The sequence below is a fragment of the Trachypithecus francoisi genome, unplaced genomic scaffold, assembly GCF_009764315.1.
Source record: "Trachypithecus francoisi isolate TF-2019V2 unplaced genomic scaffold, Tfra_2.0 Lachesis_group8, whole genome shotgun sequence".
NCBI lineage: Eukaryota > Metazoa > Chordata > Mammalia > Primates > Cercopithecidae > Trachypithecus > Trachypithecus francoisi.
The window spans coordinates 53,901,337-53,926,862 of NW_022681473.1; the positions used below are offsets into that span (position 1 = coordinate 53,901,337).

Consider the following 25,526-nt stretch of genomic DNA (forward strand, 5'->3'; position numbering starts at 1 on the left):
ATAAATCTTGAGCTCGGAGGAATGTAGTGTGTTTCCTCCTGCCCTGAAAAGCTGTGGTATAGCAATAGTGAATCTTACAATCAATGGAATCTTATAGTGATAATAATTATAGCTAATACTTAGGGGGCTCTAAACTTCTTCCAGGTGATGAAATAAACTGTCTCTATGTATTACCTCATTTAATTATCACAACTGTCTTTGGAATTTATCACTTTTATCTCCATTTCATAGACAAGGGAACTGAGTGTTGGAAGGTGAAGTGAATTGCCTAAAGTCACCAGTTCAGCAAATGGGAAATGTAGGACTTGACACCAAGACTGTTTGGCCCCAGAGGCTATGCTCTGAACCATAATGACTTCCTGTCTTCCAAAAGGCAGGCTCTTGGATCCATATCTTACTGTGCTTCTAAATTATCCTGTGACCCCGAACCTCAGTTTGCTCACCTGGGAAGTAATGGGAGATCTTGATTAGGTTCCCTTCAGTTCTACTCTATTGCAGTATGCTGATCTCTTTTGTAAATCTGTATTAAATGAGAGTTTACTATCAGTGACTTTCAGAGATGACACCAGTGATGATGCCCATGCTGATGATTCATTTTGATGTCTATGAAAAGGGCAAATCCTTTAAGAGAAGACCTAGCATACCAGCGTTTATAATTTGAGTTTCATTTGATTAAGAGGTAAAGCTCTTTAGAACAAATATCATTTCTGAGTGAGAGAATGTTCAGCATCTCAGCCTCATTTGTATCATTTGATAAAAGGGCCCCACTGAGCCAAGCGTGAGGATGATACTTGAGCCAGACACATAGACACCAGACATTCCTCTGTTGTCTGCTCCCAGGCTTGGCCACATTGCCTCCCACCAACCCCGTCTCAATGACACATCCATTACCTGTCATCAGACGGCTCCATGGTGCTGGGAATGACAGAGTGTATCTATCCTGGATTTCAAAAAGGACCCTCCTGGCTTATCATGGCAACACCCTTTGGACACTGGCTTAAAGAGTCCTTCTTTGGGCCAGTGTCATCCTTTTGGGGGCATCTGGTATGGACAACCAATTTGAATCTGACTGGGACATGCTAATGAGCCATTCATATGTGTGGAATTTGTTTCTGATTCGATTAAGCTTCAGAGAGAGGAAAGAAACAGCCACTGATTAGAGACATAAAAAAAGAAATACTTTTAATGAGTAAGCAGTTCATCTTCATATAGCAAAGTATAAATTAAACATGGTCCAGAAGATGCACTTTGAATAGCAGCTGGATAGCACAAGCACGTCCACAAGGAGATGGTGCCTCACAACAATTGAAAGGGACTTAACCCCCAAAAAGGGCTCTGAACATGCTGAGTAAATAGATGAGTCCCGTTAGCTGATAAAAATCACTCACAGATTAGGGATGGGAAGGTTTTTATTTGGATTTTAGAAAATTGCTCCCCAAATCCCTGTGACATTTAAGCTCATTGTCATTCTCTGGCAGCACCAGTGACAGCAATGGGGGCCAGAGATCTTATTTCAAAACAAAGACATGAGTAAAGTAGATAGCACAGGTGTCAATGGGACCCTGATTTGGAACTAGCCAATACTTCTGTCTCTGAGTTTGGGGCTTCTGTGGGGTTTTGGTTCCATAGATATGCCTGGACTTGAACTAGCTCACCTTCCCAGCCTTGTGCAGCAGGAAGCTGTGAGGGTCAGCTCCTTCTAGATTTTGTGTCCCCTGACAAGGGCTTGAAGAGCGTGGCTGCAGCCCTGGCCTCACCAGCTGGCTTCCTCTTGCATAAGTGGAGTTGCCGCAGGGCTTCTGTCTGTGGCTTTCCAAGGAATCTGGAGCTATATGTCATCTTCAAGCCTGGACCTTTCCTCTACCACCTGGCTAGCTTCACCCTTGGTTTTCTGCCCTCTGCTCTGGTTCTGAGTTTGAACCCAACTCTCACGGCAGCCTGATGTGCAGGAGTTCTAATGCCCTGCCTGCCCCTTGCAGCTCCCTCTTTCACCCCTTGAGGCTAGATCTGCTCCCTGCATCCTCAGCCTCTAGTGGGGTCCTGCTTTGAATGGACTAATCAGCTGGAATTGGGAAGCGGTCACCTTCCAGACACTCCATCTGTCCCTATTCCTGAAGCTTTCTCTTGTGAGCCCCACACAATAGATTGAACCTCTGGCAACTAGTACCTACAGGGACCATGCCTCTTTGGTCACCTTGCCTCCTTACATTCTGGTAACATCACAGACTGAAACAGCAGCTCTCAGAACTGCTGGAAATAAAGGTTACCCAGGAAATGTCCTATTTTGCTTACACAGTCCTCTGAAGGCTGGCTGGGAGGCTCTCCTGGGCAGCTTTTCTCCCAGTAGTGACTTGGGGACTCTGATTGCTTCTCTTGTGGGTTCATCATCTTTGAACTTCAAGTTCACCCTGGCTTAAACATCCAGCAGATGGTGGGGTGGGGAGTAGAAGTGCACCTAAGGAGACACACTGGATAGTCACCCACCTTGCCCGGGAAGTGGCAGAGGCCGTGTCCTCTCTCATTTCATCAGTTTGCACCCTCCTGACTGCAAGGGGTGCAGGGAAATGTGGAGGAGCACCCAGGTGTCAGTGAGCAATAGGGGTCTCTGCCACACCTTTGGAGACCACCGTACTCCTGGCTCAGTTTCCCAACCCCTGTATGTCAGAGCCAGACATCTTCCTTCTTCCAACTTGTCTTGAGTTTCATCTGGCGTGAGTTTGAACAATAGTAATCAGGCCTGTTTGCTGATAATGAGATTTGAGGTAACTACGAATCAGCCCTTCTTGGTCAGAACCATTAAAGATACCTTCTAGTCTCAATGACCACACATTTGCAAAGCAGTCCTCCTGGAATGTCCTTACCTGAACTCCTGTGGCCCAATCATTATAGGCAGAGCATTGGGGTCCAAGGAAAAGCCAGGCCCCCTGTATGCAATGGGCCAGTTTGCTGAGAATGATACATTACTGTTGCCCCTGTAACTTGACCCTGGGTTTCCTGTGGGTAAGCAGCTGTTTCAGCAAATCCCAGATTCCTGCAAAACAGTCTTTTAAGTTTTTCTTCATGGAAAGTTTCCAGATATTCCAGCCCAGCTTGTCTCTCTTGGAATTCTGCCCAATGAATCCTGCTGCCTCTGATAGTTATGAGGGATCCCTTCCAAACAGAGGAACTGCTTCAAGTGTTTGTTGGGGCTAACCCAAATGTTCAGACCCCTTCAGGGACACCTTCCAAGAAAAAGCATCATTTTTTTTTTCCAAGCAGCAATTCCACACAGAGGACTCTTCGGAAGTGTTTATTGCAAGAAGAGGGCTTGGGAAACCATATCCTCAGGGAGTGTTTTTCTGCAGGCTCTGATGAAAGGAATAAGCATTGACAGATTTTTTAAATGTTCCCTTACACTTTAAAATAACTAAATATGTACCCTGGGAAACCTGGGAGAGCACCAAGTAAAGTGCACTGGGGATAACGCAGAAATAAAGTCCAGCTCTGGTTCCTTCATTCGTGCAATTTAAATTTTTTGAGCACCTCTTATGTGCCAGCCCTGTTGAGGCACCAGAAATGTCTTAATGAAGACAAAGCTGACAAGTGCCTTCTGTCAGAGTTCAGTATTGTGGGCGCGTAAACAACAAAAAACCTCTGTCTCACTAGTAATCAGGGGAGGTTGCAAATTAAAACTGCAATGAGGGAGAATTTCATGCCCATCAGATTGGCAAAAATTTAAAAGTTGGACAATGTCAAATATTGGCAAGGATAGGAAGCAATATGAGCCTCATCCGTGCTGGTGCGAGTATAATGTGATCCACGTTATTTGGAACAGTGTCACTTTTCCTAGGAAAGTTGAACATGTGTATACAACCTGTGCTCTGGAAATTTCACTGTGAGATAAATACATGGAGGCCTGCCCACTCTCGTGCACCAGGAGACACATACAGGCGTGTTCCGAGGAGCACCATCCATAATACTGGAAACAAGACTGTCAGCCAACAAAAGAGAGCATAAATAAATTACTGCATATTTATACAATGCAACACTATGGTGATGAAAATAAATGAAGCAAGAAGCAAATTGCATGATGCGTGCAATCTGGTTCCATTTATATAGTGTTCACAAACAGGCAGAACTAAACAATGTGCAGTGTAGGTTTATGGCAAGGAAATTATTAACAAAATTCAGGATAATGGGTTACCTCTGGGGATAAGGAGAAGCACACAGAGGTTTCTAAGGTACTGGCAAAGCATTGCTTCTTAAGGGGGGGTGGCAGGTCAACAGTTGTATGTTGTACTATGTGTCTTTAAGCTGCACACACACACACAGTTATCACACAGACTGTACAAGAGGACTTACAGGTGATAAGGAATGCATAGCCAAGGCATTAGCCAAAACTAGGGCAGCCAGGGAAGGTAGGTGGGAATTAGCAAGGGATATTAGTGTATACGTGGTTGGGGCATGGGAATTTCCAGTAAAGAGAGTATCAGGAAGAGGGGACAAAAACCCAAGAATGTGATCCACCTATGTCCATGGCATAACTGAACATAACTAGGTAGCGTGAGAGATGAGGCTGCGGGAAATAGGCAGGGCCAGTTTTGAGAGGTCTTGCAAACCATGTTAAGGAGTGTGCCCTTATCTGGAGACTAAAGGTTGCCAGCGTGAGAGTGAGCTATTTTGGAGGGAGATTATCTGCACACTGACATTGTCTTCACCCTGGCCGCTCTGTTGTATGCCCTGACCCTGACTTGCTGGTTGCCTCTGGCTTTTGTGTTGGCCTTGTCCAGATTTGACCTCTCTTCCCTTCCCGTTTTTTTGTTTTTGTTTTTGTTTTTGTTTTTGAGATGAAGTCTCGCTCTTGTCACCCACGCTGGAGAGCAATGGCACGATCTTGGCTCACAGCAACCTCCATCTCCTGGGTTCAAGCGATTCTCCTGCCTAAGCCTTCCGAGTAACTGGGATTACAGGCGCCCGCCACCACACCCAGCTAATTTTTGTATTTTAGTAGAGATGGGATTTTACCATGTTGGCCAGGCTGGTCTCGAACTCCTGACCTCAGGTAATCCACCTGCCTTGGCCTCCCAAAGTGCTAGGATTACAGCCATGAGCCACCATGCCCTCTCTTACCTTTCTTATTCCCATGCAGAGCCAGGATAGAGTGAGGTGAGTGAAATGCCCAGAGTACAAAATTGGAGGATACCTGGAGCGCCAGTGTCCTGCCCGGCCCTATTGTTTGCCTACATCTCTGACTGTTCGGCCACTCTGTGAGTGACTTTCTGGTCTTCTGCCAACTCTCCCCAGGCCTCTGCCTCAGCCTGCATCCACCTCGCCTTCCTCCCCGTAGCCTGCTAGTTTTGGCTTTTCACTCTTGTCTCTGCTTTTGCAGCCAAGTTAGGCGAGACAGTTACATGTAAAAAGATCATTAACCACATGAGCTCAGAAATAAGGACCACATGAGTTGTACAAGTCATGAGTTCCAAGAGTTTGGAGGAGCTGGGCCAGGCCGACTTTGGATGGATGTGGAGCACAGGAAGGAGGCTTTCTGGGCTAAGAGAACAGTGGGAACAGTTTGCCAAGAGCAAAGAGCTCATTAAAAGTCATAAGAAGATAAAAGCTGGAGAGTATCTGGGATCTGCTCTTGTGGATGTGGCTATGAAGTACAAAGTTGAAGTGCCACCAACCGCAGTCCCTTACCCGTGGTAACCGTAATGAATAAATTGTGGCATGCTTCTCCACTGAGACTGGAGAGAGCCTCAGAATTCTTCCCAACACAGTGCTTCAGAAGGATATTAATAAGCAAATTGATTTCACACAGGAGTATAAACTCATTTGCCGTCCCTGTCATAGACTATGGAGTAGTCGTGAGTCTTGGAGTAGAAGAGATGATCAAACTACATCCCATTGCTTTGTCTACTGTGTGTCCCTATTTTAACCCAATTTACAACTCTCAGGTGTGTCTCAAGTACTGGGCCTCATTTGAGGCACTGACTAGAAAATGCAGAATCACAGAATGCAAAAAGTAGAAGGGATCTAAGACATCATTGAGTCCAGCTGCCTCATTTGGCAGCTGGGGAAATTGAGGCTTGGGAGCAGGAGGCTTGTTTGTGTGAGTGGCCAATACAAGATGTAACCCTGACCTTGTACCAGGGACCCTTCAACCTGGGAAGAGAAAATGATCTGAGCCTCCCTGAGAACCCACTACATGCCTGTCTTTTCTTGTGGGAGTTTGTCATATACAGCATCTCTTTTAAACCTGGAGAATCATTATTTCCAAGAAAAAGCTGACATCCAAAGACAGGTCCAAGTCAAAGGCTAATATATGACAGAGCCAGGATTCAAACCCTTTCCACCAGCCCCTAAGACCTACATGCTTTCTTGTAGTTCTGGGTGGGTGTTTCAAGCCTCTTCAGAAGTGATAACAGGACTAGGGTTTTCTGGGAAGGGCCGGTGGTGTGTGTGATTTTGCTCTGCCCTGAGTAACTGCTCTTTACAATCCACTTTAAGCTCTTGGCCATATGTGGGAGGTGGTCCCAGCAGCTCCTCTGCAGGGATATCCGAGGTTTTGTGAGGTTGGAGGCTTTCTCTCCAGTGAGTTCATGGTTCCGCAAGAGCAAGCTGCTTGGTATTGCCTGTGCTCATTTGATGACTTCCTAGGTATTATGACGTTAATTTAAGCTCTGCAGCCCAAGTAACTCTCTTTGGTTGCAGCAGTATGCACTTAAATGTCAGAGCTTTGCTGAAAAACCACTTGAGTTTGAAGAAAGTCATTGTATTCAGTAAAATCCAGCCACATTTTATGTTTATGGCCTTTATTAGGGCATCCCGCTGAGCTAGTTAAAACCATGCCTCTATAGTCAGTGAAAGCCCAGGACTCTCAGATTCCTGAATTCACTCATTCAAATAATAGTTATTGAATATAGACTAAGTGGCAGGTGCTGATGTATACAGTGGTAAACACACAGACACGCTCCTGTTTCCATGGCACTTATAGTCCAGTGAAGGGAGACAGACATTTAAAGAATAAATACAGAAGTAAAACTATTTTGAGTAAGTGTTATGAAGAAAAAGGCAGGGCACTAAAGGTATTCAGAGGGGATCTAATTTACACTGGGCAGATCAAAAGAGGTAGTATTTGAGCTGGGTCGTAAGTGGAGGAGAAATTATTTAGGATGTGCAATAGTAGGTGCAAAGGCACATAGACAGGAAAAAACTTAGTGTGGTCAAGAAACGTGTTGCTCAGTGCCCGTCAGAAGCCTCAGGACCCAGCCTTTTGTTGATGTCCTGTCAGGTGTGCCTAGTGCCTGCCCTCACCGCATGCCCTCAGCCATCGTATGTGGAAAATAGGGTCTACATCTTGGTTGTTTCTTCCCGTACCCTGTTCCCCGTGACCACACCTGCCTTCTCTGTTTCCAACCCTTGGTGTTCATTTCTCAGGCACCCCTTTGGTACCCAGCTACCTGCCCTCTCTCCCCTAGGCATCTCTACCCACCAGAGCTCACAATGCCAAGCCATCCCTGTACCCATACCTCATCCCCTGTCCAGCTGCCCTGCTTCCCCAGCACAGGCCTTCCTGTGTATATCCTCCCTCTGGTTTGGGGCTTGCTCTATCGTGCCAATTGCGAATTGGATATTTAATGTGCCAGGCCCAGCTCCCTTTCTCTCCCTTCCTTATCCCCTGCCCCTCCCATGGAGCTCCATAGACGCTCCATGATGTCGTTCTCCATGAGGTCCAAATGCCAGTGACTTCCTTTCCTATCCTTTGTCTACCACCCCAGAGGCTCTCTGAGATGAGCTGTGGGTGTGACTTTTGAAATTCTCTCTTGGGTCAAGCCATTGGTCACTGGAGCCACTTATCACCCAGGGGTCGGCCAGTACAGGCTTTCTGTTGTATGCTTCAGTGCCATTGGGCAGGGTCCAGAAGTGGCGGGGTAAACATGCTGAGTCCACATCTTCTGCTGCAAAGCCCAGATGCTGCCAAGAACCCAAATGTCATGGCCAAGGCAAAAGCTGTTACCCTCTCCATAGCTGAGTGCCCTTTCATAGAAGGGAGGAGACTGGAGATGTTGACCAGTGCTGCCTGTCTCTGAGAAGGGAGCCTTATGCACCCCTCTGCTGGGCTGGGCATTTGGGAGGAACCCTGTCTTCTGTGGCCTGTTTGCTCCCCAAAGGTAGGTGTACAGGACAGTCCAAATAGCAGCAATGTAATAATTATTAAATTATTATGAAATAATAATAGGCACACACACAGACTGAGGGCTTCCAGTATCCTGAGCATTTCAGCAGGGGCTTCCTGAGTCCACAGCCTGGTGTGGTACCAATTGTCATGGATGTTTGTTAGACAAGAGGTTACATAGCCCAACACCACTCCACAAGCACTCGGTGACGCCAGAGCTGGCCCAGATGGCCTGTCCCCATGTCCAGGGTGTCTATGCTTCCTTGACCACCAACCACGTAGTGCTCACACTGAGGTAGGCTCAATGTTAAACACTTACCCACACTGCATCCCCTCACCCACAGGGCAGAATTGAGGCTTTGGAGGGAAGTAACCTGCCAAAGGTGACACAGCAGCAGGTGGCAGAGGACACATGTTAATCCAGTTCCCACAGACTCCAAAGCTGTGCTTTCAAGTGCGACATGCTACTCCAACCTGGCCCAGATGCCCCACCTCCCCTGGAAACTCAGGATCTCTTCTGAGCACCATTTAGCACGTGTCTAAGGGAGAATTTGGTGACAAGCTTGAGAACATTTTGTAAGAGGGAAGGAGGTGATTAAAGAAGCAATTGTAATGGTGTTAGATCAGGGTACAAAGCAGGACCACACAGCACACCAGGCGAACCTAGCGGAAGGGGACGCAACAAAGTGATAGTGAACTGAGGCTTGGAGGATGAGTCAGGGAGGCAGGCAGTGTTGGGTATGTCATCGCATGTGCAGAAGTCTGAGGTGAGGGGGAAAAAACCACGTGAGAGAAAGTAAAAAAAATAGTGTGGCTACAGCATAGAGGCTGCAGCATAGAGTGTATTGGGGAGCACAAGGTCAGGGCTGGAGGGGTGGTGGGGGGCAAGCCCAGATCGGGGGCTGTGCCAGGGGCATGGTGCAGGAGAGGGAGTGGTCCAGCTTACACCTTCAGTCACTCCAGCTGCTGAGTGGAGAAGAGCTTGGAGAAGGAATATAGGAAGAGGGAGGTCAGGTGTTTGGAGTCTGTGGCAGAGTCCAAATGAGAGATGATGACGGTGGCCTGGACAAGGGAGGTGGCTGCAGGGGTGGGAAGAGGGGAGTGAATTCAGGTGCTAGACAGTCATGCCGCTCCTCGTACTGTGTCTAAAGGCATGATGGGAGGGGCCTCACCACCATTCTGATTAGAATGATGGCAGATGTGCCCACTCTAAGGTGAAATGGTGAACCGACCCTTTAAGAAGCAGGTCTTGTAATAAAAGAGTTTTGTTATGACTCATGCTCTGTGTTGTATTGTTGAAATATGTCAAGCAATAGCCTCTGTTCCAGTCACAAAAAGAATCATTACCCTGACTCTTTGTGTTGTCAATAACTTCTTCATGGGATTCACAGGCTTTCATAGAGAACCTGAGCAAAGTGAATTGGAAATCAGCACAGTCCCCAGAATGTACAGGTCTTGGGAATGGAGGCTCACAGCCTGGGGCCTTCACTGCCACCCTCTTGTGATCCTCAGAACCATTCCTGGATGTGGGAACTCCTTTCAAAGCTGGCTCATCATGGGGAAGTGTTGGCTCTTCACTGAGCTTCTTTGGGATCAGACAGATCCTTCTGTCTTAAATATCAGCCGTGTGTTCTTGAGCAAGGGACCTTCCTTTTTTATTATTTTTTAATTGTTTTATTTTTTGAGACAGGGTCTCACTCTGTTGTCTAGACTGGAGTGCAGTGTGACACGATCAGGGCTCACTGCAGCTTCCACCTCCTGGGCTCAAGCGATCCTCCTGCCTCAACCCTCCAAGTTGCTGGGACTACAGGCACGTGCCACCATGCCCGGTTCTTTTTTTGAAATTTTCAGCAGAGATGGGGTCTCACCATGTTACCCAAGCTGGTCTCAAACTCCTGAGCTGAAGTGATCCACCCACCTCAGCATCCCAAAGTGGTGGGATTACATGCGTGAACCACCGTGACTGGCAAGGGACATTCTTTAGTTTCCACTTCCTCACTTGGAATTGGGCATAATAACTGCCTCACAGGGTGATTCTAAAGATTCTGCTGTTCAGCTTGATAGTAATAGCTAAGAATGATCACGTGCTTATTATGCACCAGGTTTTTTTTTTAAGCATGTTGCATGTAAATGCTTTAATTTTCTCAGTGACCTTCTGAGATAGGTACTCGTGATCTCCATGGAGAGGAGGAAACAGAAGCACAATGAGATCAAGTGGCTTGCCCAAGGTCACATAGCAGGCATAGAGTGGAGCCAGGATGTGAACCTGAGTAGTCTCATGGCCAGCCCTGCTTATAAGCCACCCACCATGTTTTGCTGCCTTCCTGAATATACAGTCCAATGCCTGGCACATAGGAGACGCTCAGTGAGGATGTTAGTTTCCTTTCTATTGGTCCTAAGTTATACACTCAAGGCAAAACAAGCTAAAGTCAGTGATAAATCAGTAAGCCAGCTTCCAACTCCAACAGCCTAGAACCTATAGGGGCCAACTGGTGTGACAGGATGGCTGAAAGGGAAGGCATTCCCTTCTTAACTAACACAGGGAAAAATAAGCTAAATCCAAATCTGGCTTTATCCCAGACTTATTGTTGTTGATGGGTACATGTTATATATCTGAACTTCATCTAACAAGTTCATGGTGATGTTGACAGTATCTGGCAAGTAATATGTACTGCCTACCAGGATATCTCAATTACTTTCCCTCAGAAGCCACATTTGTCAGCTCTAACCAGGTACTTCAGATTCACCTGAAATTCAGTAAATGTCAGCCATTTATACATTGATTGATTGACTGATGAAGCATCAATCATTTATTTATTCAGCAAGTACTTACAAAGTACCTCTATGTTCTTGGCCTTTTGTTAGGTGAGTGAGTGAGATATAGGTTTTGCCCTCCAGGAATACACTGTCAGTGAGTGAGGCTGACCTACAAGCAGGTCAGTTGTGGTATCAAGGGCTGTGGGGGCCAGAGGAGGAGAAATTGGCTCTACTCTGAAAATCGAGCAAAGACTCCACAGTGTTGAGGCCATATAATCAAGGTCTTCTAAAAAAAATTTTTTTTTAATGTTTTAGAGGCAGGATCTCACTATGTTGCCCAGGCTTGTCTCAAACTCCTGGGCTCAAGCGATTCTCCCACCTTAGCCTCCCAAAGTGCTGAGATTACAGGTGTGAGCCACTGTGCCCAGCCTGATCAAGATCTTGAGAGGTGAATTTTTTCAGCTGAAGGAGGAGTTGAGGGCAGGAGGCTTTCTAAAATTACCAGCAGAATGGACCAAAACCTAGAAGCACAAAAGAGTCCGTGTTCAGGAACATTGAAAGGTCAGGGTGGCTGGAAAGATTGTAGTGAGAGCTTTGAGATGCTGCCCATTAACACTTAGAATGCAAGGTTTATCTTTCAAAATATAATTGCATTCGGATCAAGCTCCTATTCTCCAAGGTTGGTAAGAAGTTTAATATCATTTGCTTCTTTGCAGCGCTCTCCCTCAGATTCAGTCAGAACCCAGAGCCTGGGAAAGATGCAGTAGAAGAAGGGTGTCTGGTGACACCCTTCTCTGTGTTGATCACTAATTCTTGTCCAGGCCCATGTGGTCCATTTGAAGAGGATGTCTGTGCTGGGAGTCTTGCTGGTTCCTCTATGTCAAGCACTGCTGCAGACTATCATCAAGGGTTTTGTTAACTTCTCCCCCAAGTGCAAGGAGAATCCAGATCTTTGGAACAAAATGTCTGGTCTCTTTTTTTGGTGGGGTAGGGCTCACAGGTGGAGGGGAAAAGTGCATTCATGTTTTTTGTTGTTGTTAGCAAATCCATAGCAATAAGAACCAAGATATGACTTAATGACTCCATAGCCATCCTGCTGCTATAGGAGTAGAAATCAGGTATGGCCCACTCCCTCATGATCTGGGAAGTCAAGGTGAAGGGGCTGAATTTCTTCCTGCTCATATCAAGTGGCTGCCTGAGTTCTGGTGTAGAAAGACAGAGCCAGGCAGGCTCTGACGAGTGGCTCCATGTCTTCTGCAGGTGTGGCAGTGTGGCGGGAGCGTGGAGGTCCTGCCCTGCTCACGGATTGCCCACATTGAGCGGGCCCACAAGCCCTACACAGAGGACCTCACCGCCCACGTCCGCAGGAACGCTCTCAGGGTGGCTGAAGTCTGGATGGATGAATTTAAAAGCCACGTCTACATGGCATGGAACATACCCCAGGAGGTAGGGATCTCCGGTGGGGACGAGTTTCTCGGGGATTGGTGGAAAACAAAACAAATCAAAATATGGGGCCAAACCCTTCTTCCTATGGGTCAGCCAGAGTCCTGTTTGCCATGCGAGAATGGACTCTCAAGCCGAAAACATATTGTTTGCCGAAGAAAAGGGGCCGTGAGCCTCTAAACCATTTCTTAACCCCCTACCCCCATCCCTGGTGAGCATGCTTGATGAGGACTTCTCTCTGGATCTTAGTGTCCCAATTTTAAATGAGAAAGTTGGACAGGTAGCTCAAGTTCCTTCATGCTCCCAGGTCCTCGGCTTCTCTGACATTAGATGTTTCATGGTCCTGGATTACAAATATACCAGTAACTACAAAAATTTACAAAAAACATCTAATCTTCCTATAGATGAGATTCAAACTTCTCCATTGAACCTTCGACCAGAGTTATAAAGATCCATATGCCTTTCGGATTTCTTGAGCCACATGGATGAGGATGGGGGCACACCTACAGGGACCCTCACTAGGAGATGGGAGTTATTCTGGGCAGTTTTTAGACAACGTTTAACCTTCACAGAGCCTTGTCATTGCTTGCCACTGTCCTCTATCCCTCTAGTCACCTGTACTTAAGAAATGCCAGAGAAAAAGCAATGTTTCTCTGGTAGTTTTGTTTAGCCCTGCCATGTGTCAAGGTGAAACATGTGGAAATGACCTTGGACTGCTGAGTTGAGAGAACCCAACAGATGCCAGCCACATGATTCCAATCCACTTACCACCCTGTTGGCCTGGAGTTCATTGCTTGTGTTGCATTCTGTGTGAGACAGAGCTATCAGAGCTATCGACTACATGACCTCATTCTTTCCTCCCAAGGCCATGGCAATCCCCTTTGGAGTCCTTTAGGAAGTCTCTAATGGGGAAATGATTGATCTTCACTCAAAGTGTCCATATGAAAGCCCTGTTACCTAAACTCTACACCAAGCTAATGTTGCCCTGGTTAAACGATTGAGAAAGTTGACTGGTTCGTGGGTGGGAACTTTTAGCCCACCTCGAGCCACACCACCACCGCAGGAGATCCCCTCTTGAGTTGGGTTGCATACTCCCACAATCAGTGAGGTTTCAGCAGTTGGGAGCGAGAATGAGGAGTGGAGAAATATCAGCTAGAGTGCAGCCAACCCTAATGTACCAGCCCGGGATTGCGTTCCTGACAGTAAGAGTGTTTCCAGGGAATTGCAGTACCTTCTGGACTCATCATCAGGATTGAATCACAGTATTCTGCATGGGGTGTCAAGCCCTGTGGTAGGTGGTCTGTGATGACAAAATATTAAGAACACTTGGAAACTCCCCAGGAGCTCACCAGTGAGACATTGAAGGTCCCCAGGCTCTGCTTAGACTGGTGAGTTAGCATACTCTTACTGCCTTCTTTCTGTACCCCAGAGCTGCAAACCTTCTAGCCCTCTCCCCCTTGCAGCTGACAGGTGTTGAAATGCCCAGCAACCCAGTGAATGGTAGAGAATTGAGTGAATGAAAATAACTGAAAAGTGATGAAATTCAGTGTCTGTCTGTGACTCCTCAAGGTGGGTAGTTCAAATCAAATGGGTAGGGGGAAGTGAACACAAGACACGTGAGAGGTGGAATTGCCCAGGATAAAGCCTTAGGTGGAGAAGGAAAGGATCAGTATGTTTCCTAAAATAATTCTCTTTCCTTTCCTGTTCCCTGTGTCCAAATGTCCTCTCCTTCCTCTTATCAAGCTTGTACAGGGTCAATACTTCTTCATCTCCCAATCCTTCTCCCAAGCTATATCCTGATACTTCATCAAGACTGCTTTGTCAAGGTGAACATGGGTCTCCCAACTGCCTAATTTAAGGAACATTTTAAGGTCTTTAACCTATAGGATTTCACCTTTTCCTTGAATCTCTGTAGTTCCTTGGGTCCATGATTCCACACCCTGGAATCTCATCTCTTTCCAATTATTCCTAACTCTTCAAGGACTCCTCTTACCTTCACTGGGTGCTTACATGCTCCTGGGGTATCCATCCTTGGCAGACTGCTCTCATTATTTCCCATCTCCGTGGGTAATCTCATCTACTCTTGCATTGGACTCCCACCCATATGCTGCCTCCCTAATTAATATCTCTACCCCTGACTTCTGCCTTCACTTTCAGACTCACATCTCCAACTGCCAGCTGGACATCTCCTCTTGGCCGTTCCCGTAGGCACTCAGACTGAATCTGACCAGCCAAACCCACATTCTTCCTCCAGATCTGCTCCTGTTCTCATTCTGTCAGTTCATGGTGCCACCATCTTCCAGACACATGCGTTTGAAACTGACATCATCCTTCAGTCTTCCTCTCTCTCAATGCTCTGTCCCAGTCAATCACAAGCCCTCCTTCCCACCCGAACCTCCTCTCATGTCTGCATTCAGGCCCTGTTTTTTTCTCTGCTACAAGCTTCAGCTGGTTTTCCTGGCTCGAGTCTTTATCTCCTTCAAATCTATCCTCTACAATACCCAAAGTTATCTATAAAACACTCACAACGACCATGCCATTGCCCTGCTTAAAATCTTTAAATGAGGCTAGGTGCAGTGGCTTACACCTGTAATGCTAGCACTTCGGTGGGTGGATCACTTGGGGTTAGGAGTTCAAGAACAGCCTGGCCAACATGGTGAAACCCTATCTCTACTAAAAATACAAAAATTAGCCAGGCTTGGTGGCATGTGCCTGTAATCCCAGCTACTCAGGAGACTGAGGCAGGAGAATCGTTTTAACCTGGGAGGCAGAGGTTCCAGTGAGCCGAGGTTGTGCCACTGCACTCCAGCCTGGGTGACAGAGCGAGACTCTGTCTCAAAAAAAGAAAAATCTTTAAATGACTCCTTCTATGTACAAAATCAAACACAAAGCCCAGTGTTTGGCATGGCATCAAAGGTTCCCATGCTTTCTCCTCTGCCTGTATTTTAACCCTGCTGCCCACCACTCCCTGTTTTGAAGTGGGAACTGCCCATTACACACCGCCCATGCCATGCTGTTTTTCACGACTCAGTGCTTGCTCATCCTGCTTGGAATTCCCTACCCTCTACCTCTTCCTGTATGACCACCCATACTAAATATTCCCCATCCTTTGAGACTAGCTCCAGGGATCCCCTCTCTAGAAAGCCAGCTCCAACTGGTGAAAGAGCTCCCCCTCCTATATATATCTATCACTGCATGACCAGCCTGTGAAAGAGTGTTCTGTTATCTAAAAGTCTCCCTCTCATTAGAACAGTGGTTTTCAAATCTGGCTGAACTTCAAAATCACTTGGGTTCCACCACCACAGATTACCACTTAATTGGTTTGGAAGGGGCCCCTGGAATCTGTTTTTTGAGAAAGTTCTTCAGAACCACTGAGAACCACCACAATATACCATGGGCTCTCTGAGGACAGACTGCTTTACATTTTTGTGTTATTATATCTAGCACAAGGCAGGGCGCATGGTAAGAGATGGTGACACCTTGCTAACACTTATTAATGAGTGAGTCTGCTGGCGGTGTGTGTAATCCCTTTCTTCCTTGGTTAGTGACTCCTAAAAGCAGACCTTCAGACCAACTGCATCAGAATCGCTTGGAGAACTTTTAAAAAAATACTCATCTGGGTCTTATCCTCAGAGAGGATTTTGAGCGGTAGGTGCCAGAATCTATAAAAAGCCCTCCAGGCTGAGATCTGGCCACTGCACTCCAGCCTGGGCGGCAGAGCGAGACTCCGTCTCAAAAAAAAAAAAAGCCCTCCAGATGAGAGGTTAGGGTGGCCAGGTTTGGGTAACACCTATTTAGCTCGTCCTTCGCATTTTTTCAAACTCACCTCAAGTGTTGCTTACTCCAGGAAGCCTTATTTGACTGCTTACCTCCTTTGCCCCCAATCCTGGCCTCCGTACAATGTAAGAAGAATGAGGCCCCTCTTCTATTCTCTTTCACTTTCTCTTCCTTTCCATGCCTCACACTTGTTCACAAAGAGTATGTTTACTTGTCTGAAACTCCCAGACTCTCCTTTCAGGCTGAGAGTGTGACGTATTCCTATTTGTATACAGAGTGTTTAGGATAGTGTCTGACACATAATAAACAGGTGCTTGGTAAAGGTCAGTTGAAAAAGAAGAAGGAGGATGCATGGATGCTATATGCTTCACACAGTTTCCCTAGGAGGTTTACCAGCTGCCCCTGAGATAGCTATGCACCAATCCCTTTTCCTCAGCTGCAAGCACATCTGTTCCCAATTTACTTAACCTTTCGTCTACAGCATCCCAGCTGCAAATATGGAGCTGGAGCCTGTCAACCCTGCCCAGGTGGCTGCCTTGAGAATTAAATAAGTTAATACATGTAAAGACCTTGATCAGTGCTTGGCACACAGAAAGTGCTAGTTAAGTGTTAACTCTTGTTGGTGCTGTGATTGTTTATGCTCTATACTTTCCTTCCACAGTTTTAAAATGCTCATGCTGGGCAGACATCCTCTGCTTGTTGCCTTCTAAGCTAAGGCCTCCTCAGAGCTGTGCGCTGAGCAGAACTGGCCCTCTCACCTGCTCCCTTAGCATGTCCAGTCCCCAGCTTTTGAAAGGCCAAAGAGCCTTCACCTCTTGCAACCTGCTACTTTAACTGAAAATCAGTTTATTTATCAATTAACAAAGTCTGCGGCAAAACATCAATATTTTCTTAAGCAGGGTTCAGGAGCTCTAGACTGCTTCTCTTGCCCAAAGACAGGCTGAGTGCCAGGGATGGCTTGTCATGTGCTTCAGTGATAGCCCTCCTTTAAGTCTGGCTATAAGGAATTTTGTGACTATGTGGCTGCAATACTGGACACTTTTATGTGGCTAAGTTAATATATTTGTTTCCTAGGGCTATGGTAACAAATTACCATGAACTTGATGGCTTCAAACAACAGAAATTTATTCTCTAACATCCAGGTGCCAGCAGAGCTGTGTTCCCTCCAGCGTCTCGAGCGGGGAGGGTCCTTCCTTGCCTTGGCCAGCTTCTGGTGGCCCTGAGGGGTCCCTGGTTGTGGATGTATCACCTTAGTCTCAGCCTCTGTCTTCACATGGCCTTCTCCTCTTTGTCTCTATGTGTGTCCAGACCACTCTTTCTTCCTCTTATAAAGACATCAGTCTTTCAGTCATATATAGTCACATACAGTCATAATTTAGGCAAGCCCTAAATGCAGGATGATTTCATTTTGAGATCCTGAATTAATTATATCTGCAAAGACCCTCGTTCCAAATAAAGTCCCATTCAGAGGTTCCGGGTAGACATGAATTTTAGAGAAGGCCACAGTTCAACTCACTACACCAAGTATTTGGCAAAAGAGAAAGATGCATTTATTGTTTTCTAATAAGGGCCAAGGTGACCTTCTCAGAGGTTTACTTTCTTCTCAGTGTATGCCTCCTGCTTTGAGGATGGGTTTGATGAAATTTACAGTAAACACACAGTGCAGATATGCTGAACTATTAAAATGGAAAGGCAAAAGTCAATTAATACACAGGAACGGGAAGGGGACTTGATACTCAGAAAGATAAGCTGAACAAAGGGCTAGTTCTTGAGCTTCGTCGCAGGAGATGGCCACCTGGTGGATTGTATCTCTCTCATCTTTTACTGGATCATATGCAGGGAGGCAAACTTTGCCCTGTTCCTAAGTGCAGAAAGATACTTTTCCTATGGGAACCCAGAAGTTTAGGAAAACACTGAGGCCTTTGTGAGACAGGTTCTTCTAGTGGCTCCCTATAAAACAGACACAGTGTTAAATTTAGTCACATAAAGGCAATTATAACATGAAGGGAGAAGGAATGGATGGGTCCTGGGACAGTTTTCTGATATAAGGATAAAGTACCGTGGAGTGTAAAGGGTTAATACTTAATGAATGCTTTGGCGTCGGAGTGGAAAGTAGATTACATCTATTGCCAGTTCCTGTGTTCACCACTTCATAAATATTTTCTCCACCCAGCAGTGTAGCTCATGCTCAGTGCTAGGACTAGGGGCACAGAGGTAAGTCTGATGGAAGTTTCCTGACCTTAAGGAGCCAGAGTCTATCAGAGAAAGGCTCGGATAACAGCTGCAGAGAAGGCTCTGGGCAGGAGTGTGCAGCATACAAGTCACAGGTGAGGTCATTAAGAAGTACTAGGAAGCCGAAATAGCTCCTTGTCATTCTAGAACTTTAACCTTCAGGCTGTAGCAGGTTCAAATTTTTATATTGCCTGAACTCTTGTGAGCAAAAAGGAATCTATCTCTTTTATATCTAAATTGTGTTTTCACTCAAGCCTACATTGTCTGATGTCAAAAATTTGCCTTGCTCATGTCCAGATAAATGCAGCCATTTTTGTGATCTTTCTCAGATATTTTAGACAAAATCTGCCTGACCTCAGTAACTTGATCCCTGGGGTTGATGTTTGAACCAGGGATTTACACAGAGAGCGTATGGACCACAGTGTCGGTGAGAGAGAGCTCACTTCTTCATCTGCCCTCCACTCTGGGTTGACATCTTATGGGATACCACATGCCCCATCTGCATGCTGGCCTTCATCCCTGCCACGGTGTCATCCTCTGAGACGCACTGGGTCTTCATCAGATCCCCAGAGGATGGACCCCTCTGCAGCCTCTGCTTTTGCATCAGCTTTTTCTCAGCCAATTCTGTGCCCCATTCAACAGCTGGTATGCAGGCCCAGGAATTCTTAGTGCTGCCCAAGTCTGCTCTACAAGCAATGTGGGGAGGGGGGCTTCTCTAGCCTTCTCACTCCTGGACACATTCACGTCTCACTTCTGCTCCCTGGCTGCTGCACCATGGTGGCTCAGGGGCCACCTCGCTGATGCTCCTGAGAAAGGAGGGAAACAAGTACTCTAGACACCAAGACTCCCAGGCTGAAGGAGTCTGCTTCTCCTGCAAGGACGTGGTCTGAGGAGGCAGAAGAATGGCATCTTCCAAACACACAGAGTAACATTAAAAGCAGAAACTCTAGACCCAGGTTAATTGGATTCAAATCTCAGCTCCACCATTTATTAGTTGTGGGACCTTGGGCAAGTTACCCAGGAGGTTACTGAACCTCTCTTTGTCTCAACTCATCATCCATAAAGGAGGATTATGTGGTGCTATTTTATAGGTGTGACTAGGACAACATACATACATATAAATAAAAGTAAATTAAATATATACTGCATATCTCATTCAGAATACAGCCTAGCACTCTGGAAATGTTTAAGCCTTAGCTGTTATGATTCTTAGGAATAGTATTAGAATTAGCATCATTTCATCTCAAAGCTTTTTCCTTACCCTCTCTCTCTCACCTTAAAGCTCAGAATCTCTCACTTTGCCTCTTGAGGTAGGGAAAAGCTTTATTCAGATGGATTCTTCCCATTTCTTTCATCTACATCCAGACTATAGCTTTTTTTTTTTTTTCTTTAAGGATTTGGCATCTTTATTTTCAATGGCCTTTGATGACAGTGCCCGGCAATGCTGACCTCGTGTTTCATAGTCTAAATGAGGATGGTTATGAGGTTAAGGTGCCCGTGGGAAAATGCAAGAGTTAACGTGCCACATGGTCCCTTCACTAGTCTCTAGGAATGTTGGTTGGCGGCACAAGGTCATCCCAAAGTAGAGTTTGGGGAGAAGCTGCAACCTGGGAGTGGCTTCATCTCTGCTTCCGCGTCCCTGTGCAGGACTCAGGAATTGACATCGGGGACATCACTGCAAGGAAGGCTCTGAGGAAACAGCTGCAGTGCAAGACCTTCCGCTGGTACCTGGTCAGCGTGTACCCAGAGATGAGGATGTACTCAGACATCATTGCCTACGGTGTGGTAAGGAGCTGTCCTCCTCCGGGTTTCATTCAGACACAGACAGAAAGAAGCATAGTGAAGAAAGGGAGAGGAGGGAAAGAGCCTCTCAGCTGCTCCAGTGAAGAACTGCAGTAGGCCTGGGGAGCGGGCGCGGGTTCTGCACCTGCAAGCCTTGACTTTTACAGCCCAAACCCCTCCAGTCCCTTGAGAGAGGTACTTGTCTCCTTTATAGTCCTAAGCAATTCAGCTCTGGCCCCACACCTGCATATTCCACTTAATAAAACACACAATAAAGCAGTTAGCTTAAGATTGAAAGATAAGGTAAGAAACACCTGCTGTTTTCCCAGCTGGGGTGCTTGAGGGTCTATGAGTCACCCTGTGTGCCTCCCCTACCAAGGGGCTGATGCCTTCCATTCACATGCAGAGCCTCCCTGAGAAGAGTTCTAGAAACAGGGCCATCTTGAGTTTATTATATTTGCTGTATTTTTAGTACTGCTTGTTGATGGGCACAGAGAAGTTCTCCCTGATGAGAGGGAGCAAGGTGGAGGGGGCAGAGCATAGGGTTTGGAGTCAGAAAGACCTGGTTCAAATCTTAACCAGGCTGCTTCCCAGGTAAGTGTCTTAATGTCATGGGCCTCAGTTTCTTCATCTGTTAAACGGGGGTAATTCAGTACTATCCCTGTAGAGTAAAAGAAAATGTAAGATTTGTAGATATGTGACCTTAGACGAAAATGTATTTTCTGTCTAAGGTTAAAATACTTCGAATATGATAAACTCTCCCATTTTCTCAATATTCCCTCAACCATACAGGTCAAATGCCATAAGGTATTTTAAATGGTATTTTGATTGATTTTTGGCTATCTCGCCTGGCTTTTGCTGACTTACAGTCTGAACACATAAACTTTTGCCATGACAAGCCCTCAAGACTACTCTGTAGGATTAATTATATTATCTCCATGTCACAGATGGGGAAACAGAGTCAAAGAGTAATTTTCACAAGCTCACATAATCAGCAGTGAAACCAAGTCTAAAAAACCAGCTTCTGGTATCACTCTGATTCCTTCCTTTGGAGAGTGTCTCCTCAGACCTTTTTTGATATCTCAAGATGAAAACTTGAAGGAAGAACTGAGGTCTCTTCTTTTGATGAGCTGTGGTTAGAGCTGAGTTCAAAGCCTGCCCCAGATGAACAGAACAATTGCCTATGAGCGGGAAGAATCTGCTGAGAGATTGGGCTCAGTGCTCCCTATGCCCCCCCAAACTCTTATATACATCCTAGGATTCCAAAGCAGACAGAACTGGAATCCTAGACCCACCTCCTCTACCCCCAGGGTCTCTGTTATCCAGAAGACCAGCTTGTAGGAGACAGTCTTATCCTCCCATGAGTGTCCCCATGGCATGGTTGACATATCCCAAGAGAACCATGCAGTGACCTCTCATCTCTCCACTTCTCGGTCTGGTGCAATTCACATCTCAGCAAACACCTCAGCTAGTGCTGCTTAGGTAGTACCTGAGTCTCCAGATCATGTTGTCACCATGGAAACACATTGCACTGTAAGGTGCCTATCTGTCCCATTCACCTCCCCAGAACCATCCTGAGGACACAGCTGCCTTTGATGCCCCACACTCTACCCATAGCAAGCTATGTGGGCTGCTTGGCCATGGTGGAACCCAATCCTAAAAGGAGAGTTATGCTGCTGTGGCTCCAGAGAAACTATTGGCCCCAAGCCTCCGTGAGCCAGGGCAAGCTTCTGGATTCATGTTCTCAGCAGGCTGTCAGCTGTGGCCAAGCAGGATTAGCCAGACTCCCCCAGAGAGGCAGGAGAAGCAGTAACAGTAGAGGTGTGTACATGTGCCCACTGCAATTTTGGGTCCTGGCCAAAGGCATTCTCATCCTCCAAGCAAAAACATCTCATCTTATACACATGTGCAACCGGTTTACCATGTGGCCCCTCCATGCCACCCCCAGAAACATTTGGTTTGTCAAATAGTAAGTGGAAAATACAGGGTTGTGATCTAGATCTGTCTGAGTTCAGAGCCGGGCCTATTTTTATTGTCACACTGAAAACCATTCGCTTGTCATCTCAAAGGGCTGAGCTGTGTTAGCCATCCCTGCGGCTGACAGAGGACTCTGACCCCCTGCACATTCATCAGCCCGCCACTGCTCAGGGCCCAGCCAGCCTCCCCTCTCTCCTGCCTCCTCCACGGGCCAAGCCCCTACATGAGCAGAGACATGCCTGCTTGTCAAAGAGCATAATAAACTCTTAATGGGGCAACCTGGCTGAAGATGGGCAAAGTGGGATGCAGCCACAATAGCAAGAGTATTTGCTGGGTCTGACTCATTCTTCCTGGTAATTATTTTTATCCTAAAATGAAGAGACCAGATGCCTTTTCAGGAGCATAATTTCTTTTTCCTTTTTCTATTTCAACTCATGACCAAATGACATTGTTCAGGACAAATGACTTCTGGAACTCTGAGTTGAGCCAGTATTAAGTCTATAGCCCAGCCCATTAATCCACTAATGGGCCCCATTAATGACTCCTGCAGGCCTAAGGACCTGTGGGCCCCATCGTGTGGGCATAAGTTTCCCCTGGATCATTGAGCTCCATGTCCAAGAGATGGAAGAGCATTGGATTAATCACAGCTCTGGTGCTGAGAGTAGAGATGGAGGGGCATCGGGAAACAGACATGCCTGGTTTCTGAATGTTAGCTTTGCCCCTTAATGGCTATGTAAACTTGACAAGGTGCAAAACCTTTGTGGTCACAGTAATGCCATTTCATTGGGCATATTTTACAGTCTCAGGATTATAGCCATTTGCATTATGGAAAGAGCTTGGGTTTTGGAGTCTGACAGACCAGCTCTATCACTTGCCCGACTATGATTCCATTCATTTGGGAATGCCATTCATTTACTCATGTTTTTCATGTACCCACTCACTCACCCACTCAACAAGTGTTGACTCTCTCCTTTGTGCCTGGCCTATATGATATCCAATGAGACTGAGACCCAGTCTGATGACTAACAGGGGAGACAAACAAGTGAAGAAGGAACAAGAATGCAACTGGTTAAGTGCTACCCTAAGATAAATGGGGTGCTAGTGAAGCACAGGGCAGTGATCTCATACAAGACTTGGGTTGGGAAAGGCTTCCAGAGTGACAGATAAGCTGAGAGCCAAGGGAAGAGGCAAAGAGGAGGCCAAGACCAAGGGCGATGTAAGGAAGTGTCCACACAGGCTGAATAGCACTACAGACAGGGAGGAGAGTGGAACTTGTTCCTACACCACAGTTCCTTCATCCTGGCTAGTCATTATGACAATTAGGTGAGACATATGTGGAAAGCATTTCACATGGTACCTGACACATAGACACATTCCTAAAAGCTAGTTTCCCTGAATGGCTTTGAGGAAGGTTATAGCAGTAATAATAGCAGCCAACAATTATTGCAACATTTGTTATTTGCCAGGCCCTATGCTAAGCACTTGCAGGTATTGTTTCACTTAATCCTCATAACAGCCTTATGAGGTAGGCACTATTATTATTCCTCTTTTAGAGGGGATAAAACAAACAGGAAGGAGTTACATTGCTTTATTCAAGATCCTACAACTGGAGCCAGGTTTCCATCCCAGCCTGTTGCTTCTAGCTGCTTCAGTGGACTACCTGCCTAAGGGGTGGTGGGGGTGGGGGGTGGGCAGGAATGACACAGAGCCAGGGAGGACTTTATCAAAAGACACCCACCCTCTCACCCAAGCACTGGCATTAAGAACCTAGGGGAAAGCCAAGTCTAACATCAGGGCTCTCCAGGCCTTCCTCTTTGCAACAGCAGTTAGCAGATTTTCCTAATGGGTTACAGTGCTTGGCTTTAGATATGACACCCACCTCTTTGTGGGCTGTAGGACAAGAACAACGTGTGTTTACATATGCTCTTCCCACTAAGGCAAACCAAGGAATTGGTTTATAATGGAGGATTTGCTGCAGAAATGCTACCAGGGGCTCTGCCTGAGACACATGTTCATACAGTATTTCTTTAGAATCTCTGAACTGCGAGTTTGGGATTAAGGTGCTACCACCCAGTAGAGGAAAGGAAGCTCAGAAAAAAAGAATTCAACTCTGTTCCTTGTCCCGTGTTAGGAACAGGGTATGCTTGGAGCACACATGGGCCTCTGGTTGTTGGCTCCATCTCATGCCTCTTCATTGGCTTCATTTCACTCCTGCCACAAGCCATCAGGAGTACAAAGGCCCTGCTGCTGTCTCTGGCCTCCCCCCACATAGATGGCCTCCCTGTGGCCTCTTGTCCTTGTCTTCCCTGGATTCTGTTCTCCAGTCCCCTGTTCTGGGCAGAGTGTTTTGATTGCTAAGGAGAGAACCCCAGTCAAGCCAGCTCAAGTTAAGGTGAGGTGGGTGAAGGTGCCACAGACTCTTACAGGAGTAGGAACTGAAGTGTACAGTTGGACATGGACACTACAGCTGGGAAGCCACTGAAGCTGCCGCAGGGGCAAGATGGTCTCTCTTGTCTCTCATTCTGTCTGCCTCATGCATCATCACATCCTTGATCACAACTGGCTTTCTCTGCTTGCACATGGCCATGGCCAACAGAACCCCCCCATGCCCAGTTTAAACAGCCTTGCAATTCTAGTGGCCACCACCCACCAATTACAGTCTCTGGGTCCTGTTTAGGTTCCTAAGACAGATAAGAGGGTGATGAGGTGGGGAGGAGAGAGGGAGAGAAAGAGAGTGATTAATTCTGAAGTGTGGATTGGTGCCCACCATGGTCCACTCAATTGTGGCCGGTGAGCAAGGCTATGAGGACAATGGGCTACCCTTTCCGAGGGCTGAGAGTGGGTGTAAGCAAGAAAGTGACATTGAATGTCAGCTGTCTTACCCAGACGTGTTAATTGCCGAGACTGGATCCATCCACCCGTAGGTGAGGGGAAGAGATGCCGTTCTCTTCTCCTGCTCCCACCCTGGCCCCCTCCTCTCTTATTCTACCACCCGACCTCCCACTATGGAAGAGCCTAAGCAGGTGGGCCACCATGGGGCCTGGCCAAGCCACTGCTGGGTCTGCAGGAGGCAGAGAGCTTCTGGTCCCAGGGGACCTCTGAGGTCTGAAAATAGCTAACATGTTGCCCATTTTCCCCAACACTCAAGAGCAAAGATTTCTCTCAGGGACACTTGAAGGCTGTTGTTCCACCCCTGAGGGAGTGGAGGGGCTGAAGAGCAAGCACCATCTTGTGTGTGACATGCATGCGCTGAAGAGCAAGCACTGTCTTGTGTGTGCACATGCATGTGTATCTCTTATTTTTGCCCAGACTGTCTCAACTCCCAGAACCCAGCTCACTGTTTAATGACATGTAAGTGTTTCTCCTTCAAAGAAGGCTGGTCTCCCCTCAGCACCTTTATGCA

General features: G+C 46.7%; 1 protein-coding gene across 3 annotated transcripts in view; it reads left to right on the plus strand.

Moving 5' to 3' along the window:
• The window catches only part of GALNT18 (polypeptide N-acetylgalactosaminyltransferase 18), a 350,932-nt gene that overhangs the window by 269,583 nt on the left and 55,823 nt on the right, over positions 1-25,526 (plus strand). For all 3 annotated transcript variants that reach the window (XM_033204872.1, XM_033204874.1, XM_033204873.1), the window contains exons 7-8: positions 12,173-12,358; positions 20,012-20,149. In XM_033204872.1, the coding sequence (XP_033060763.1) occupies positions 12,173-12,358; positions 20,012-20,149 (324 nt within the window). The remainder of the gene's footprint in view (positions 1-12,172; positions 12,359-20,011; positions 20,150-25,526) is intronic.